This window comes from Mastacembelus armatus, chromosome 13 (assembly GCF_900324485.2).
Source record: "Mastacembelus armatus chromosome 13, fMasArm1.2, whole genome shotgun sequence".
Taxonomy (NCBI): domain Eukaryota; kingdom Metazoa; phylum Chordata; class Actinopteri; order Synbranchiformes; family Mastacembelidae; genus Mastacembelus; species Mastacembelus armatus.
This window is the reverse complement of record NC_046645.1, coordinates 6712857-6730836: the sequence shown is the minus strand read 5'-3', so window position 1 is coordinate 6730836 and position 17980 is coordinate 6712857. Positions and strand designations below refer to the sequence as shown.

The 17980-nt window shown below is 39.9% G+C and overlaps 1 protein-coding gene across 1 annotated transcript in view; it reads right to left on the bottom strand.

Moving 5' to 3' along the window:
• Positions 1–17980, bottom strand: part of dync2h1 (dynein cytoplasmic 2 heavy chain 1) — a 91854-nt gene that overhangs the window by 48558 nt on the left and 25316 nt on the right. Inside the window, exons 42-67 of the mRNA XM_026313380.1 lie at positions 17814–17945; positions 17474–17606; positions 17054–17261; positions 16807–16936; positions 16448–16603; positions 15989–16248; positions 14703–14949; positions 14330–14481; positions 13985–14129; positions 12839–12941; positions 11000–11164; positions 10055–10179; positions 9361–9609; positions 9006–9114; positions 8582–8695; positions 7966–8108; positions 7550–7631; positions 6827–6987; positions 6334–6471; positions 4717–4830; positions 4401–4561; positions 3358–3481; positions 3104–3225; positions 2576–2662; positions 1685–1811; positions 530–671 (exon numbers count right to left, since the gene is read on the bottom strand). Of these exons, the coding sequence (XP_026169165.1) occupies positions 530–671; positions 1685–1811; positions 2576–2662; positions 3104–3225; positions 3358–3481; positions 4401–4561; positions 4717–4830; positions 6334–6471; positions 6827–6987; positions 7550–7631; positions 7966–8108; positions 8582–8695; positions 9006–9114; positions 9361–9609; positions 10055–10179; positions 11000–11164; positions 12839–12941; positions 13985–14129; positions 14330–14481; positions 14703–14949; positions 15989–16248; positions 16448–16603; positions 16807–16936; positions 17054–17261; positions 17474–17606; positions 17814–17945 (3829 nt within the window). The remainder of the gene's footprint in view (positions 1–529; positions 672–1684; positions 1812–2575; positions 2663–3103; positions 3226–3357; positions 3482–4400; positions 4562–4716; positions 4831–6333; positions 6472–6826; positions 6988–7549; positions 7632–7965; positions 8109–8581; positions 8696–9005; positions 9115–9360; positions 9610–10054; positions 10180–10999; positions 11165–12838; positions 12942–13984; positions 14130–14329; positions 14482–14702; positions 14950–15988; positions 16249–16447; positions 16604–16806; positions 16937–17053; positions 17262–17473; positions 17607–17813; positions 17946–17980) is intronic.

Here is a 17980-nt window from a genome sequence, read left to right as displayed (position 1 = left end):
GACTCAGTTGCCAGGGACTAAGGGACATCTGAAGCCCCTCTGGAAAAGACACTGCCTAGCAGAATTATATGGTCTGAGCTATTAATGAAACAACAAGTGCCAAAAGAGGCTTTGCACACATTTTACAGGTTTACTTGTGTGGATGGACTATTAATATTTGAAAAGAAGAGCTGATAAATTAAGGTGTTTATGTTTGACATATGAGAAGCAAAAGTCTCACCCTGTCCAAAAACAGGACTAAGAAACTTTTTGAATTAGGGATGAAGGACAAAATATCAGTGTGCTGGACATTTACAGCAGGTAGCTACTATGGTGGATAGACTTGGCGGAGTGATAAGTAGTTTACACTCTCCTCTTTCAGAATTATTTAATAAACACTAATACTTAGTAGACCTAGGAGCTTGTGTTATAAATGTACCATACGTATCAACACTGTATTGTGCCATGTGTGTGTGGGTAGTAGCGTTTGCAGGCTGTTTAGCACAGGAGTTGGCATATGCTTGTGTGTTAGTCCAAATAATATATATACTTTGCAGTCCAGATTGAGCCATCCATGTCTCCAGACAGTGTCTTCTGCGGTCTTCAGGAGCTGCAGACAGGTAAGTGATGAAGGCTGCAGCAAGCATGGCCCTCACAGGGAGCGTATCCAACTCATTCTTTATCTCTGACATCTGATTGAAAAAGAGAGACAGAAAAGAAATCATCAAGACAGAGGAAGGGGAAGGACAGAAGGACAGGTGAAAAAAGTATAAGAGGAGAAAGAGAAGAAATGGATGGGCAGCACAAGGATTTGAAGGAATTAATGGGAAGAATATAAAGAGAGGAAGGAAAAGATGGAGAAAACACAAACCAAGTGGGCATAGTATGAAACTCCCTCCTCCTTTAGATCATTAACGTAAACCCAGTTCCTAACTCCAAATAACCCAAACATGTTTTCACTGATTCTGAAAAGGTGAAATGTAACCCACAAATGAGGGCACATACTTGCAAAGTGTGAACTGATGTGGCATTATTGCAGTTTACTTTTCTAATCAGAAATGGATGGCCGTGTTGGTAAATAACTATGCAGTGATCTGCATTATCAAGGTTCATGGTCACGAATGCTCACATCTATGAAGCTATAGATTTTCATGTAATCTCTTGCTGCATTAATGCTGTCAAACATTCTGCAGTCTTCTATACTTGTATATTTCTGCACCACTTCCCCTATTGTGTTTCTCTCTCTCTCTCTCTCCTCTTGAAACACTGAAACAGCTGAGAGGCATTAACACATTGCAAACTACAGCTACCACATAGCGTGCAAAAGACTCAGGGATGAAGCGTGGCACGTGTATGTGCATGTATGTATGTGCGAGTATATGGAAATACGTGAGCAGAAAGTAAACTGGCTCTTTGGTGTGGGCCTTGAGGGAAGCAGTGAGTGGGAGGGTGGGTGTGCGAGTGTGCGTGTCAGGAAGAGATTGAGTGTTTTAATTAAGGTGCAGACAGATGCTGTGGAGAGGAGTAAAAACAGCCAGAAGGGACCCATGACAGCAGGCTCTATCCCCCTGACACACACACGCACGCACTTTGCAGACACCCAACCCTCCTGTTGCTCTTACAAGGTAAATGAGCACCTTTCTGAGTAACTGTGTATAACCTCCCACAGCAATACGCACTTCAACACAGCCAAACATCAAACTACCTGTGTGTTCCACCGTGTGTGTTCACTATCCAGTTGCGATATAAGCTGCTGGGCAGCAGTAATTGTGTCCTGAGCCTTTGTCACCTCAGCCTCCAACTTAGCTGCCTCTGCAGTATGACATTGAAACCTGAAGCAAGAGTGAGGAAAAAAAGGTCATTAAACGCATTTTATATGGAGTGTATATATATTTGACTAACAATCTGACACTTCTTTAATATCAACTAAATAGATTTTAATTGCAACATAGGCTTTATTAAGAATTCTGACGGTAAACTCTATATACACTGAAGAGATTGGAAGAAGATAAAAGGTATGAGGAGAGGAGAGGATTAGGGCTGTGCCACAAACACAGTTTGAGTTTCACCTCTGTTGAACTTTGACCTTATAAACAGTGAGAATGGCCAATGTTAAGCCAATTTAAAAGGACTGGGAGAAGCCTGCCCTTCAGGCTGTATTTATTGTTTATATCCTTTTTTTTTTTTTTACAGTATAACTGCATGGTGAATGAATACAAGCAGCTGAGAAAGGCTGATGCTGTATGGCTGACAGTGATGGAAAGAGCGGGAACACAGAGCAAAGTAGTAGTCTTTCATAAAAAAGCTCAGAATTTCTTTCTTGCGGAGTTCTATTCCTGCTTGCTGAGTTAACAGCATCCATCAGCTTGTGCTCATACCCGAACCTGCACTCAGTTATCTCATTGAATCGAATTTGTTTTCTCTTGCTTCCATTTTTGAAGTTCAAAAATCAGAACCTGTCATAGATAGTTTATGACAAACAGAAGATTATTTAGAACATCAATTTATGTACCAAGCATAAGAGTTTCACAGTTAACTTACATTAGAAATAGGAGGATTAAAGGCTAGAAGAACAGAAAGTTGAAAGAAAACATACTTCTCTTTCAACTCTTTGACTTTGGCTCCAACAGAGTTGAGCTGGTCCTCCAGCTTATTCTTCCTACTCTCTGTTTTCCTCAGGTTTCTAGATATACACACACACACACGCACACACACGCACACACACGCACACACACAGATATGTATCTCTTATGTGTGTATGTTTACCATGAAGAATGTGTCTATCTGTATTATTATGCATTATTATTATTAATGTATGCATATTCTTTGTGCATAAAAGAACACGAGTAAAGCTGTCAAATTAAGAACAACACACTTTTATTACTTAAAAACAGTATTAGTAAATATATAAACATAAACATAAATATATATTAATGAAAATGTGCCCCAAAAAAACAGCTTATGTAGCTTATGTAAAGTTGTGTGACTGTGTCAAAGAAGTCCATGAAAATCATTCTTAAGTATTATCTGGGTACATGTACAGTGTGTGTGTGTGTGTGTGTGTGTGTGTGTGTGTGTGTGTGTGTGTGTGTGTGTGTGTGTGTGTGTGTTTGTGTGTTCTTACTCCAGCAGCCCGGCCTGTTCTCGCTCCAGTGGCTCTATCCTCTCCAAGACGTGGGAGTATTGGACGTTGGCTTTGACCCAGGCTGCCAGAGGAGCAGCTGCAGCACTTGCACGCTTTGCATTCTGACCATAACAACAACAGCATCAGGAGCAATAGTTAGAACAGCCCCAAGACAAAAAATCATCAGGGATTAATAACAATCATACATGTAAGTTTCATTCTAGGTCTCTAAGTCTCTATTTTGGTCCGCTGACCTTGGGATCAAATGAGGCCTTGTTCCTGTTGAGCAGCTCCTCCACACTCTGACGAATATCAGGGGTAATGTTCCTGGCTTCAAATGTAGCTATATCCTCCCTCACACCACGCTTAGCCAGAAAGCTATAGAAAAAAAATTTTAAAACTTAAAAAAGCAAGCAAGAGAGATGACTAGTAGGTGACAAATAAAGCGGTCTGCATGGGAGTTTGAGTAAAAGGCAGGGGTACACCCTGGACAGGTCACCAGTCCACCAGGAGGAAACCGGAGTACCTGGAGTAAACCCATGGAAGCACACGTGGAACATGCAAACTCCACACAGAAAAGCCCCTGCTTGGTTACAAACCCAGGACCTTATGAAGCAACAGTGCTAACCACTAGTACACTGTGCTGCCCAAGAGTAAACATATGAATAAAAATACTTCATGTTGAAGAGAATGTGGATCTGTAAATGTTGATTATGACCATGTAAAAAAATATAAATGGGATGAAAAGAACATTAAATTATAAGGTTCCAATGGCTATTTCTCTGCTTTATTCTTGTAATTTTACAAATGGAAACAAAATAGAATAAAGCATATTTATCATTTAAATATATTAAATATATCAAATTAACAATTTCTTTTGGGCTATGCAAATGTGAGATGGAAGAAATTCATTGTGTGGGTGAGGAGACAAATATCTGGTCTTGAATTCAGCTCAGATGTGAACAGAAAGTGATGGTTACGGGGTTTTAATCCAGTTTAAAAATCTTTGCTGAAGTTATCATATTTCTTCATTTTTAACCTAGGCATAAAGATTTTTCATTATTTCTGTCCTTTCATAGCTGTGTCAACCCTTTACTGCTTCCTCAGTTTGCATCCATTCATTAACACCCCATCACCTCCTCACACCTCTTTTTGGTAAGCCAAGAGGTGTTGAAGATCTTTGTCAATTTAATTACTCTCAGCAGGGAAACTTTCTCTTCATCTTTGCATCCATCCATTTTTAGCCCTTTTTCTGTCAATCCTTTTACACATTCTTCTCATTTCTTCGCCTTCTCACCTCTTCATGCTGACCCAGGAGGTGTCGAAGATACCCATCAGCCTCAGTACACCCTCCAGGATGTCTCTGATGACATCAGGGGGCATGCGGAGGGAGCGGATCTCAGACAGAGCTTCAGGCTTGATGTTTCCCACAGCACGCTTTGCTTCATCTACCAAAGGCTAGAGGTCAGTAATGGTAAGAGGAGGGAAAACCACAAAAGTAAGTATGCGATTAGTACAGCTGCAATTACATATATCAAAAAAATAGAGAGGGCAGCTGTGTATATCTAGTAAGAGGCAATTAAAATCACCCTGACTACACAGGTGGATCTTACCTGTACTTCTTTCAGCTCATCATCTATTTTGGCCTTTCTCTCTTCAATCTTGGAAACTTCTTGAGCCATCTTCCCTTTTATCTTTTCCATCTCTGTCTTCTGGTCACTGGCATCCTAGATAGCCAGAAAAATCATGTGGTGTTTAATTGACTGTGTTGAATTAAAAACACAGTCTTCAGAATGATAGAAAGATTTTGTTTCCATTCTTCTGAAAAACATCATGTACTGTATATATAATTTGCTAAAACCCAAAAACAAACTTGACCCCTGACATGAAGATGTATCAACATATTAAAAAGAAAATAACTTATTCAATTGATAACTTATAAGGCTCTTTGTCTGTATCGAGATTCAGGCATACATCTCTAATCCTCCTTTTAGTAAAGATAAAAGATTTAATTTAGAAACCGAGTAAGACTTGGACCCAGAAAGTGGATGAAAGGAGAAAGGATGGATAATTCCCCCCTAGTTCCTCTCTCTCACCTCCATACTCCTAGAATCTATACATCCTCACCCAAAGCTAATCTTTTCATTGACTTTGTCCACCCATCCATGTAAGTTTTGACCCCTATGTACCGCACTTCCTTTACAATCCTTATTTCCTATCCAAAACTTCTTTTCCCTTCTCTGAATTTGTATTTTCCCAAGACTCTGTCTATTCCACACTGTTTCTTCGAACCTTTTTTTTTCCTCTTTGCTGTCTTCATCTCCACAGGAAACAGAGATGCTACAGCCTGTAGGGATGAGTCTAGTTGTTAATTATCACTCTACCAAATGACTCCACTGACAGCTTTTCATTTTGTTTCTCTGTCTTCTGGCATTCCATCTTATCCAATAAGCTGATTTCCCAAAGACATCATCGCTAATGAAGAAGGTTCACCTTCCTTTTGCCTCCATACAGTGCATTCAGAATGTATTCAGACCCCCCCAGCCTGATACTACAATTGTTTAAATTCTTTTTTTTCCTCAGTCTACACTCAGTACCACATAATGACAAAGTGAAAACAGAATTTTAGGAATGTTTGTAAATCTACTAAAAAAACTGAAATATCACATTTAGACTCAACAACCAACACGTGAAAATTAGCTCAAGCTCTCTTTTTCTTTTCTCTTTGGTGAGATGTTTCTCCACCATGATTGGTGTCCACTTGTGGTAAATTAAATTGATTGGACATGATTTGGATTTGGAAAGGCACGCACCTCTCTTCTCTGTAGAAGGCCTCACAGCTGGCAATGAATATCAGAGCAAAAACCAAGCCTGAGGTCAAAGGAACTGCCTGCAGAGCTCAGAGAGAGGTTGAAAGGCACAGAGCTGAGACTACAAAGAAATGTCTGCTCCGCTGAAGGTTCCCAGGAGCACAGTGGCCTTCATAATAACCAAATGGAAGACATTTGGCACAACCAGGACTCTTCCAAGAGCTGGTTGCCCGACCAAACTGACCAAAGGTGGGCGGGACGGGGTAGGGCGAGGCGAGGGAAGTAGGGCCACAGTGAAAGTTGAAAGAAGGATAGATGTAACTTTGAGAAGACATGAAACCCTGCAGGACTGCTGTCCTGGCTTGTCACTGCCACTGTGTGAAATACACACAGGCACAAGAAACACATAAGCACACACACCTGCATGGAGGTGGTGATTTCCTGCAGGGCAGAATCTGCCTCCTGTTGTTTAGTCTTCAGCAGTGCACTCTGCTCTGCAGCCCGTCTCTTCAACTCATCGACCAATGCCTTAGCTTCATTCAGTTTAGACACACCCGCCTGCAGATACAAATAAAATCTTAACATGAGAGATATGAAAAAATAACTCCAATATATGAGCAAAAAAAATCAAAAATTATACTCCAAGTTCTTCAGTGTTTTTACTTTTGGGAGCAAGTGTCTCCTACAGACTCGCTGCATTTGGAACTAGAATGTTTATTAATCAATAAAATGAGAGAGACTTAGGGGTAAAGAACTTTTTTATCATGATTTAGCATTAATACAATAACATTAAAAAACATCAACCATACATTAAAAACCTTCTTTTTTCTTGAACTAATAGCTACGTGTATTTTTCCAGTAGTAGTACTACTTCTTTGTAAATATGTGCCATGTAGTACAGATGCTATTTCACCTGCAGATGCTGTTGCCTTGTTGTGAGCTGGCTTTGTTTCCGGCTGAATATTGAAGTGTAAACATGCAGAAAGGCCATGTACTGGTTGGGTGTTGCACCATGCTCTCGACATGATTCATGGACCATGCGGAACAAATGACACAGGTCTCCCTGCCCAGACCCTGCAGGGAGCAAAAATGAGCAGGCAAGCACAAATTAATTTGAAGCTAGTAAGTCATCTTGTGGGATTAAACACAGACACACTTGAAACATACAGAAAATCTAGAACTCTAGTTAAAATGCCACTGAATTATCTCATGGTTACACTTAGTAAACCAAAATTATATTTCAATGGGCACAAGATTTATGGTTAACATACCTATCAGTACATACACAAACACTAGATTAAATACTCTTTAATACAGAGTCATATTGTGAGGGTGATAGCTTTTCGGGTGCATAAATCTGTATTTCATGGATATTTAAGAATTATTGCATATTTATTTAATACAGAATTAAATTCTGCAATAACTGGAAGGCAATGGAACATTAAATTAAATGCCTCAAATCTATCTCCATTGCTCTGAAGAGCAGTGTAATTAGGCCTGTAGCAGCTGTAAATGACAAGGATGAAAAAAAAAAAAAAAAATTAGCGTAATTAATAATAGCGGTCATAAAATTCAAATAATTTGGGTCCTTCCATATATTAATAGTGACTTTGGCTTTATGTGCACATGCTCTTACCTGAACTTTTGCTCTTAGTAGTGTTATCTCCTTCGTTCTCCTCCTCTCGTCCTTCTGTCTTCACTAGCAGCAGCTCAGGAATCTGACAAGATACAGGTTTAAGCACAACAGAAGGCATTGATGTGTGTTTTTGAAAATGTATTTCTCATCTGCTTTTGAAAAATAATGCATCAAATTTGATATAGGATCAACATTGTATTTAGAGCTGCTGGATACTTGTAATGAATACAAGTGAGTATGGCGCTACAACAAAGTAAACACTAGCTTGTCAGAAGTCAAAGACTGTGCTACACAGGTTTTCTGTTGATTGTTTCCAGCCAGGATGTACAGTATAAATCTTTGTATTCAACACTAGTATGAACATAACCGCCAATGACTGATTTAATATCCATTTTTGTTCTAATATTTGGCCTAACCTTCTTCATGCTGCTCTCAGACCATCCTTCCATCCACTGGACAGAACATTTGCGATAGAAAGCCGGGTTGCTCTCACAGTTAATGGTAAAGTTAGAGTTGGAGCAGTCCATGATAAGAACTATATGGAGGTTCTGCTGGATTCCTAAGTGGGATGAGAAACACACATAGTTGCAGAAAGGTCTGGATATAAAACAAACACACGCTCAATACAAAATGTTGTTTGAGACAGCAAATGAAAAGAAACAGTAACATTAAGGAATGGTGTCACTACATGCACTAGTTCTTTTTGTTAATAATACTGTCCCTCTTAGCTTTTAACTCCCTGACAGATTGGATAATAACAGAGTAACAGACAATAACAGAGCTATTGATTTGATTCTCTAGCAGCAATTTTAGTGACACTGCATCATTTCTACAGTACACACACCACTGCACAGCAGGGAGGCAGAGGAATACTGTAGAAGGAACAATCACTGGATAGGAATGGCATATGTTGGAGAGTTTTACAGTGACCATCACATATAGGAAACACAAGGAAAACATATAGATGAGAACATACAAATGAATAACAGACAGACAGGCAGACTGTGCTGCCAATGAAGTCACACTACTGACTGTAAGAAAAGTAGTTGTAGAGTGGTCCAGTGAATCCATGCTGGGAAGCAGCATCTTTGAGCGAAGAGAGGAGAGGCTCCAGTTCCTCTGGGGTGTACAAACCAGGAACTTCACCTTATACATAATACACACAAAAATTTTCCAGAAATGACTAAAGATGCTCTGAGATAGTATAGCCAAGATGCATTAAAATGACAACATATGAATGGTGTACAGCATTGTTTTAGCTAAAACCACAAAACACATAAACTCCCACACAGGGTCTGAAATAGGAATGTGTCCGATGCGTCAAAAATTCAGGGCACATATACCTAATTCAAATTCTAACCCTAAACTGAATTTGTAACAGCCTGAGACATAAAAAGTCAAAACTCATAAAATTGTAAAAGAGAAAACCCACAGACTCACACGCCAGCATACTCACCTGATGACAGCAAGCTGTTGACCATCTCTAAGAATGCTGGGTGAACAAACTGATAGTCCTCCAACAGCAGAACCACCTGCTGGCCCTCTAGACCTGCCAGTTGCATCACCTTCAGAATCCACAAACATACATTTAATCATCACACATACATGTTTGATACACATAAAAATGCACCACAGCACAGGAATACTGACCTTTTGCAAACTATTAGTGCATTTACTCTTTAATTGTTAAATATATTTATACTATTTAACAATCTACTTGGCAATTCTGAAACAAAATAGTTATGTGTTCATTGAAGACAGATTAAATAGCTTCTCAAGGGAACCAAGTGATCCTAGTGCTCCACTCTTACCGTCTTGAGATCATTGTTGAAATGCTTAAGGGTATAACCACGGGAGATTTTGGGCGTGAACAACGTGTATCCGTGCATGTGTGACACTAGACATGTGGCTGTATGCCGACCCACTCCACTTCGGCCTGCCAGAAGCAGAGAGCCACCAGGGCGGCTCAGTACTCGATCCACCCTGGACACAAAATCACATACTTCCCAGAACAGGAGAAGATCCAGCTCTTTGTTATCACGACTGTACAGCACTACTCCCTTGAGGAAAGTAAGGCAGAAACACACAAGTGAGGAGGTGCAGCACAGACACAATTCTGAATAAAGTGACAGGAAAATAAAACAACCGAAAAAATTGTTACATGAAGACAGCAGTAGAAGAAATATTTCATATCCTTAACTTACTAAGTTGCAATACCACATGACAAAAACACTTAAAATAAGTCTTCTTTCAAAGTACTATTATTCTAGTTAGGACAGAATTCTCATGGGCAAGCAAGATAATCATAAGCTTGTTCAGTAAAATGAGTGACTTTAAGTAACTTTAGTGCAGCAAAAAGCACAAAATGTAATGGAACAGATGTATAAACTAAAATAAAATGAAAATATAATTACCTTACAATTTTACTTAAGTTCAGTACTTTATATATATTTAGTTACTTCCCACTGCTTCACATTTACACAACAGACAACAGTCACTCATCACCTTCTGTATAACTTGTTTTAGATCAGCAAAATTCAGGCATCCCAATTGTTTGCCATGGGAAGGCAGAGACTGGCCTGGAGCCATTACAGCCCCTTCAGAGGCACCCCATGTCACATAGAAACCATCTGCACACAGGGAAATAATACACACTGTTAGTAACACACTTGAACATGTGCACATCAAATGTGATAAAAGTGAGACAAAATACACAAAAACACAGCGCTGCCACAGCCTCTCCTGTGTCTTTAGTGTAGCTGCCAGCGCTGAAGGCATTTCTTTAGCAGTTTCCAGGGCTATGGTTGTAGATATGTCATTGTATTTATTCAGCAGCCAAGACCTGCTCTTGATCATTACATCTCACTGTAGTTCAGCCAGCATTTTTTGCTGGTTTCCAGTCTCAGTTTGCATGATGACCATTGGCTAAGGCATAATGTCAGATTTGGCAGCATTTCTAGTGCTGCTGTGAGAATCATTACAGTACATATTACTACTATGTCATTATAGTACATATTAATATCCATATTCCTTTCTCTGGCACCATAAGGTCACCTTCTGTATAATGTTAATGTAGAGTATGACCTTTGAATTGGCAGGAGCTGGCAGGCGACTATGGCAGGAGAGTCATGTCAACTGCAGCCAGGATTAGAAACCAGGTGTCAAAGTCTCATACCTGCTATTACCAAGAATTTCATATTTTACTAACTGCATGTGACACTATATGCCTAATTGGTGAATGGAAGTTACAAGTTTTATCTAAAGTTGTAAATGGTTAATGTGGTGGTTTAATTTCTACCATGCAAAGCTGTCAAAAAACAGCTTTCATCAGTTCATTAAATTGAATTCAATCTGTAATGGAATACTGCAGAGTTCTTGTCCAATAATTGGCTGCTGCATTCATATGAGTTTGCAATAGTTTTGTTTTATAGTGTATCATCTATCACATACCAGTCATGTTGTCTAGAGCATCAGAGCCCCAGTCTCCCCGTATAATGGAGGACAAGATGTTATCAAAGGTGTGAAGGTCTTTGGAGGAAACTAGCCGGTCTCTGAAGAGCCTCCGGGCCTCATATGCTACCACCTCCAACACGCTGTCTGTCACATTAGATTGAGCTAAAAATGAATAAATATGATACACATACATATTTGGGTTAATACTCAATAGTTCATCATAAGACATATACAAGCTTGCATGAGATGAGATTTCCTAATTTTATCTGAAGTTTTGCTCTGATAAGACTAATTTTAACAGTGCATGTGTGAAGGGAAAATTTCTGTTTCTCACTTAAAGTATAACACTTATAATGAGCATTTTGTAGTTTGAAAAAGGACAGACACATCGTTTACACTATGACTCAGGCCTCAGTGAGTCAAGGAGCTGTTTTTGGCAGCATCACGCATGACAAGAGCACCTCCCAGGGTGAGATTAATTTTACTAAATTCCCTCAGGAATCACCAAATGCTGCTGTCTAAAAAGAGAGCACTAGAGAGACAAGTCAGACTTGTGGTCACACAGGCCACTGGCTTCAGCAGTGACTGTCATATTATCTTAAAAGAGCTAAAGAAGCAAATAAAACAGACATAGATGACACACATTTTAAAAACGACTAAAGAAAACACTATATTCAAAAATATAATTTAATATGGTTATTGAGGGGCCTTGATGGTTGGTTCTTACTATAATTTTGTGTTAGTTATTGCCTTGCATGTCTGTTGATAGTGCTAATAAGCTGACTGATAAGCATCAGTCATGGATGTATCACTGAGCTCTGACAGATGCAAAGTAAAACTGAAAGCCAGTGTCCACTATATTTAACACCACCCCCCACTCAGCTCATTTGCATGGGGAAATATACACACGATTGGTTTAAAGTGAGTTTTATAACACTGACAGTATGGAGGTTCCAAAGTACTGTTAAGATATTCATTGCAATCACATGTACACACAAACTCACCACTTACACCAACACAGTGACAAACTAAAGATGAAGAAAGAAGGTTTTTACATACCAAAAGGAAGGTACATGGCAAAAGAGGAACAGAGGGAAGAAAAAGTAAGAGCAGGTTAAAAAATGATGAGTACAGGAAAAAAGAAGTTTGTCTGCTGACTTGTTTAATTAAAATAAATGATTGGACTCACTATCACAGCAGGAACACATTGCAGAAAGAGTGACAGAGGGGGAGATTAAAGGACAGCAATGGAAGAGGATGATAAAAGAGGGGGAGAGAGACAAGTGACAGAAAGGAAATGAGGGAAAAGAAGAGAGAAAACGGAAGGAGCAAGATCGACTGAAGAAAAAGGTAAGAGTTTGAGACAGTCACTCTGAGGTAAAAGAATACTGACAACAAACTAAGCCATCTGATGCTGTCTTTTTAGTTCAAGCATCAAAACTGACAGCGTTATTAATGCTTTATGTTCCTGAGAGGCAGCAAGACTATTCTACTTGTGGACTCTATGGAATTAGCAGAAAGCCAGTGGGTCATTAAATGCAGCTTTCTGTTTTTGTTTGCAGTGCTTCTGAAAATGTGGGTCAAAGCCCCTTATGGGCTAAGAGTCTTATTCTTAAGGCTTCTTTCATTACAAAAGTAAAAAAAAAAAAAAAACAAAAAAAAAAACAGTAAGATCTTTATGGGTCTATGTCACAGTGAAGCCTGAAAGTTCTGATTTATTCCCCAATTTAGAGAAGATTTAGTACTCACTGGTTAGTCTTATACCATCAGTTTTATACCTAAACAAGTGTTTAAATTCACACATATTTTGCGTGAATTTTATGTGTGTCTGCTTACCTGCAGTGAGGTCATATCGTAGCAGGCTGAGCACCCATTCTGTGAGAATACAAGGGGTAAACAGGTAGTGACTGTGGTCATCCACTGTAAACTTTGCTTTCACCTGAGAAGAAAAGAAGCACATGAAGAGAAGTGATAACAATATCTACAGAGTAAAATCTGCCAACCAGTGATACGCTCAATCTATGGCCCATCTCATTTATCTATGGCTCATTTACCATAATTCATATGGTAAATTCATATATTAGTCTCCATTATATTTGTTTCATCAGCATTAAATACACCAAACATGACAGATAATTAACCTTTTAAAAGCACCTATTGTGTTGGATTTGTAGCTGCAATTTGGAATTGGTAATATAGGGTTTCATCCACTAATAAAGCTGCCTTTACATCCTAAGGAGAATAAAACAACTTGGCTGTAGAATCCCACTTGAGTGTAGTTTTCAAACAACAAATAGGACCTGCTCAAAGTCTTTGTAGCTCAGTTGTTGCAGTATTGCAGTTTTGTTGAAAAACCAACAACAGCACAGACATATTTGCCCTGTCGTCCAACCTTTAAATACAACATCATTTCTGGGGGTAAGAGACCCATGAGAAACAAGTGTATCTAATTATTACTTGAAAATGTCACACAATTAATTATGCAACATTTGTGACATTAATTAACACAGTAAGATGTCGGGCAAACTTCCATTAGGAAAACTAAAGGAGGCAGATATGCTAATGGCACTGATTTCTGTCAGCTGTAAATGCATTTGTTTTTTTTTTTACATCTGAGTAAAATCACAATCCTCAATGCTGTGTTACAGTATGAATAAGAACCTGTAGTATACTGTATGTACCTATAATATATTTGTGCTGTAAGCAGACCTGGTTTCTAAGCGCTGAACCAAAACCCAGGAATTCAAAGGAGTATTTTCAAAGCATAGTGCTATTTTGCTACAAATGGTTGTAATGATTTGTTCCTGATCACATTCATCATTCTGTCCGTGTGTGCTCTCCCTCGGCTGGGGAACAACCAAGGATTCAATGTTAAATCACTCAAATTCAAATCTGGGTCTCTGGTGGGTTGTTTATGTTTTCAGTGTCTCATGCCAGTAATATTGATGTGAACATGAATAAGCACCCTGTCCAATTCAATACCTGTTCATAGACATGCACAAGAGACCCAGCCAGCTGGTGTGTCTTCCCTGTGCTAGCCCAGGATGCCTGGCTGCCCAGGCTATGCAGGAGAACTGGGTGCAGGTAGGCTGAGTAGATAGTCTGCAGCTGCTCCCTGTCTGGATAGCTAAAGGCAGAGAGAATGAAGCATGAAAGAGAGGGCATGAAAGAAGAGGGCATGGGTTGGAGGTAGAGGGAAACCAACAGCAAAATTAGAAAAAGGTGAGGGCAAGACAGAGACCAGGAGTGATGTTAAAGAATTAAAGTACATAACAAATTCAAAATTTTGCCTGCTATTTGATTGTGAACCATTTGCACTATACTTACTCTATCGTGCAGATGCGTACGATAGAGGAGAAGCGGGAGGTGAGTGAATGGCTGCAAATAGTGCCCACTGTTGACATGGAGGCCACCACTTGGATATTCTCAAGACTCACCCACTCCAGATTTTCATCATAGAATCCATTATATGTCAATACCTGAAGAAGAGAAGGAAGAGGTGTGTCTGTGATTCTTTTCAGTGACTATTAAAAATCTAAAAAAAAATTAAAAATCTGTAAGAGGGTATTCAAAATTTATAGTAAGGCAGCACTGATAGAGTCTGAATTTCTGAAACTGTCTTTAAACCACATTATCTTTCCATTCACTAACAACTTGCTAATCCGTGTGTCTGTCTTTTTTGGTTATGTATCATCTCTACCTGCTGCAAAAAGGCAGTGAGGTTGCTGGTCCCCCATTTGTCTGGTTTGGGTAGGTTGATGTCTTTTAGGTAAAGAACCAGGTTCTCACAGTCCTTAGGTCTAAACACTCGGCCAGTGTTAGCATTGAGCAACAGGCAGGTCTGGCTGAGCTTTTGTAGGACATGGCGAGATGAGGTCTGTGCACTGCAGTGAACCACAGCAACTTGGGTAGAGCGCAGCCGAGAGAAAGCATAGCGCAGGAGCATTCTGGACAAAAAAACAATACATAGAAAAACGGTCAAGAAACTCACAGGAATTCATACACTTAAGATATATATGTTATGTGAGACATGATCTCACAGGGGATTAAAGCTTCATCCAGATGCCCACACAGAGATTGTTAAGAAATGCAGTGCATACGTCCATGTATACCACATCCAATGCATGTGTGCATAAATTAATTAGATGTCCTCCAAAGAATAAGTTGACAAACCCAGTGCCTCACTGGCACAGTGACCTTTTAGGTGAAGTGAGGCAAGACAAGGGGATGAGAAAAGGAAAGAGTGAGAGAGTGTGAAAAGGCAAACTGTGATTTTATTCTTTAAACCCCTGCAGAGTAAGGCAATTACTTCTGAGGCAAGAACCGTATGTACACATACACAGGCCTGAGCACGCTCTCTCACACACACACACACACACACACACACACACACACACACACACACACACACACACACACACACACACACACACACACACAAAAGCACATGCAGATCTAATCCTTATTCTGAGTTGTCAGTGCCTTTACAGAAAAGGTCAAGTCTTGAATAAAAGAAGCTTTGATATCAGTGTTGATTGTTTGCTTGTGTTATTTTCAGTGTCCACATCTGAGCGTCTCTGCCTCACAATCTAAATGCACACTCTCACTAACCCTTTTTCTACAAGCAGATTAACATGAGGTTTGCCTAGGAGAGTGCCTACTTAAACTGTTTACATAGACTGTTATTGCAAAGCAACATAAAAAAATGATAGTAACCTTGTTAAATGGATGAAAGTAAATTAGCTCAATAATGGCCAAATACCAACAAGCACTGTTTGGTACTGCAAAGTTGTTTTCTATATGGCAGGACATATAAAACCATTATTTAGCAATCCACACAGAATGGGTTTCATTTTATTTGTATGGTTTCAAAAACCGCTTATGTTTGTGCCTGTATGTAACTTGTAGCTATGCATGTGCAATGTTTATCCATGTGCATAAAGGTTTGTGTTCTGCACGTGAATGCATTTCCATGTGTGTAATTACCCCTTTCCACAGCCCTCTGGCCCAACTACCATAAAGGGCTGCCTGTGCTGCGCAATGAGCCATGGGGAGAAACAATGCAGACCTCGCTGCATGTCTGGAGTTTCAATAACAGGTAGTGTGTGTGTATGGGAGAGCTGCTCCAGTGTGAGACCCTCAGGACGCTGGAATTTATATGCTGCTAAATGGCCGCTCTCAGAGTCATAGTAGGTATCCAATGGTTTTTTGGTGTCTGGTGGGCTTTCCCTGGCCCAGCTCAGCAACTGGAGAAGTTCAAAGACATACCCATTAAGATACATTAGAACATACATTAGTGATATAAAAACTGTTCTCCATTAGGTGCATATCTTGAATTAGCACTTGAATGATGAGCTGAGAAACAAGGTTAAAATATGAGTAAAATTTCAAACCTAAAACTAACCTGTCACCTTCCACACTTTAAAAAGTCAAAGGGGTCCTTACCTCCTTGGCAAACTCTTGTCGAGTTTTGAAATTGAGGTTTCCTCCGAATCCTCTAAGAAGACCCACAATGAACTGACCTCTCTCTGTCACAGCATTGAGATGTGACAGACCACTGAAAACTGTACCCACCAGACTTGTCTCGATCACAAAGTCATTCTGAAAAAGGGAGAAGACGATATGGAGCTAAACAAATCTGAAATAAAATGTTAATTAAATGGGGTGGGAAAAAGAAACAAGTCCTACACAACTGAACAAACATCAGTTACTGGATCTATGTATTACTGATTTGTAACTAAACTAAACACAGTAAAGCAGCTAGTTTTTGAGCCAGAGTGCAAACATTACAGGACAAAGGTTACCTGCTTGAGGACCCAGCCCAGGGCTTGTTGAAAGTAATCTCCCATCCAGTTTTCTAGGTTGCTGCGACACTCCTCTGGCTGCCCCCTCAACCATGACTTCACCAAAGCACCAACATCTATGTCCTCATCACTAAAGGTACAGAGGATAGAAGTTGGAACTTATGGCAAAAAAAAAATACTGTTGGAGAAGCTAGTTAAGAAAATGGATGTTGGAACTGATTAACCCTATCTACAAAAGCTGCCTGACCTGAGAAAGATCATGCCCATGCGAGAGATGGTAGCTGGTGAAGCACAACTAAGGTCATGAGTCTCAAAGAGGAAGTTTACACTGGGTCCAAACTGGATGCGTTCTCCACTAGGCATGGTTAACAGCCGATTATCATCAAGCACAGAGTTTAGGCTCTCAATCCACTCTGGGTCGATGTCGCCATCACACACAATCCATGAGTTAACTTCTAAAAAAACACAAAAAATATTTACAGAGTAGAACTCACCTCAGTGAAGGCGACTTGATAACGCTATCCAGTCCATGTAAAGTGTGATGGGTGCAGTGGAAGAACTTTTCTAGTAAAAACAGGAAATACTGTGGACCAAACCTTGCCCTAGGTGTCCAAGGTCTGGCTGAGCAAGAAACACTGCACTGCCCAATTCAGTGGTGTCTCCTTACCCTGCGGTTCTTTGACCACGTTCCTTGCACTGTGTGTAAGGACACCATCAGCCCATTCTCTGGTGTCCATGTCTATATGTCCCAGCAACTGTTGTCTGGGCATGGCCTTGGGATTCATTGTGTACTGCTTGACCTAGAAAAATACAGCATTAGCAAGATGGTATTCCAGACTGGGAAAGGGTCTTTTTAAATGACCCACAAACAGCTAAATAAATGCCACCGATTTTTTATATACTAAATCATACTGGAACAGAATCCTTACATAAGCATAACTTTCAGCATTTAGAATATATTTACAGACAGTAAGAGATTACAAGCAAGCAGTCTGTCTCCTTCTCACCACTTTGCCTGTCTTGCTGAGAGCAGCCCTAAGCATCCTCCAGAGCGTAGACTTCCCAGCTCCACTTGGCCCTACGATGACTACGCCCATGCGTTGTCTCAGCTGTTCATTCAGCTCCAATGCCTTCTTTAGCTACACATAGATGGAAAAGCGGTCAGTGATTAAAC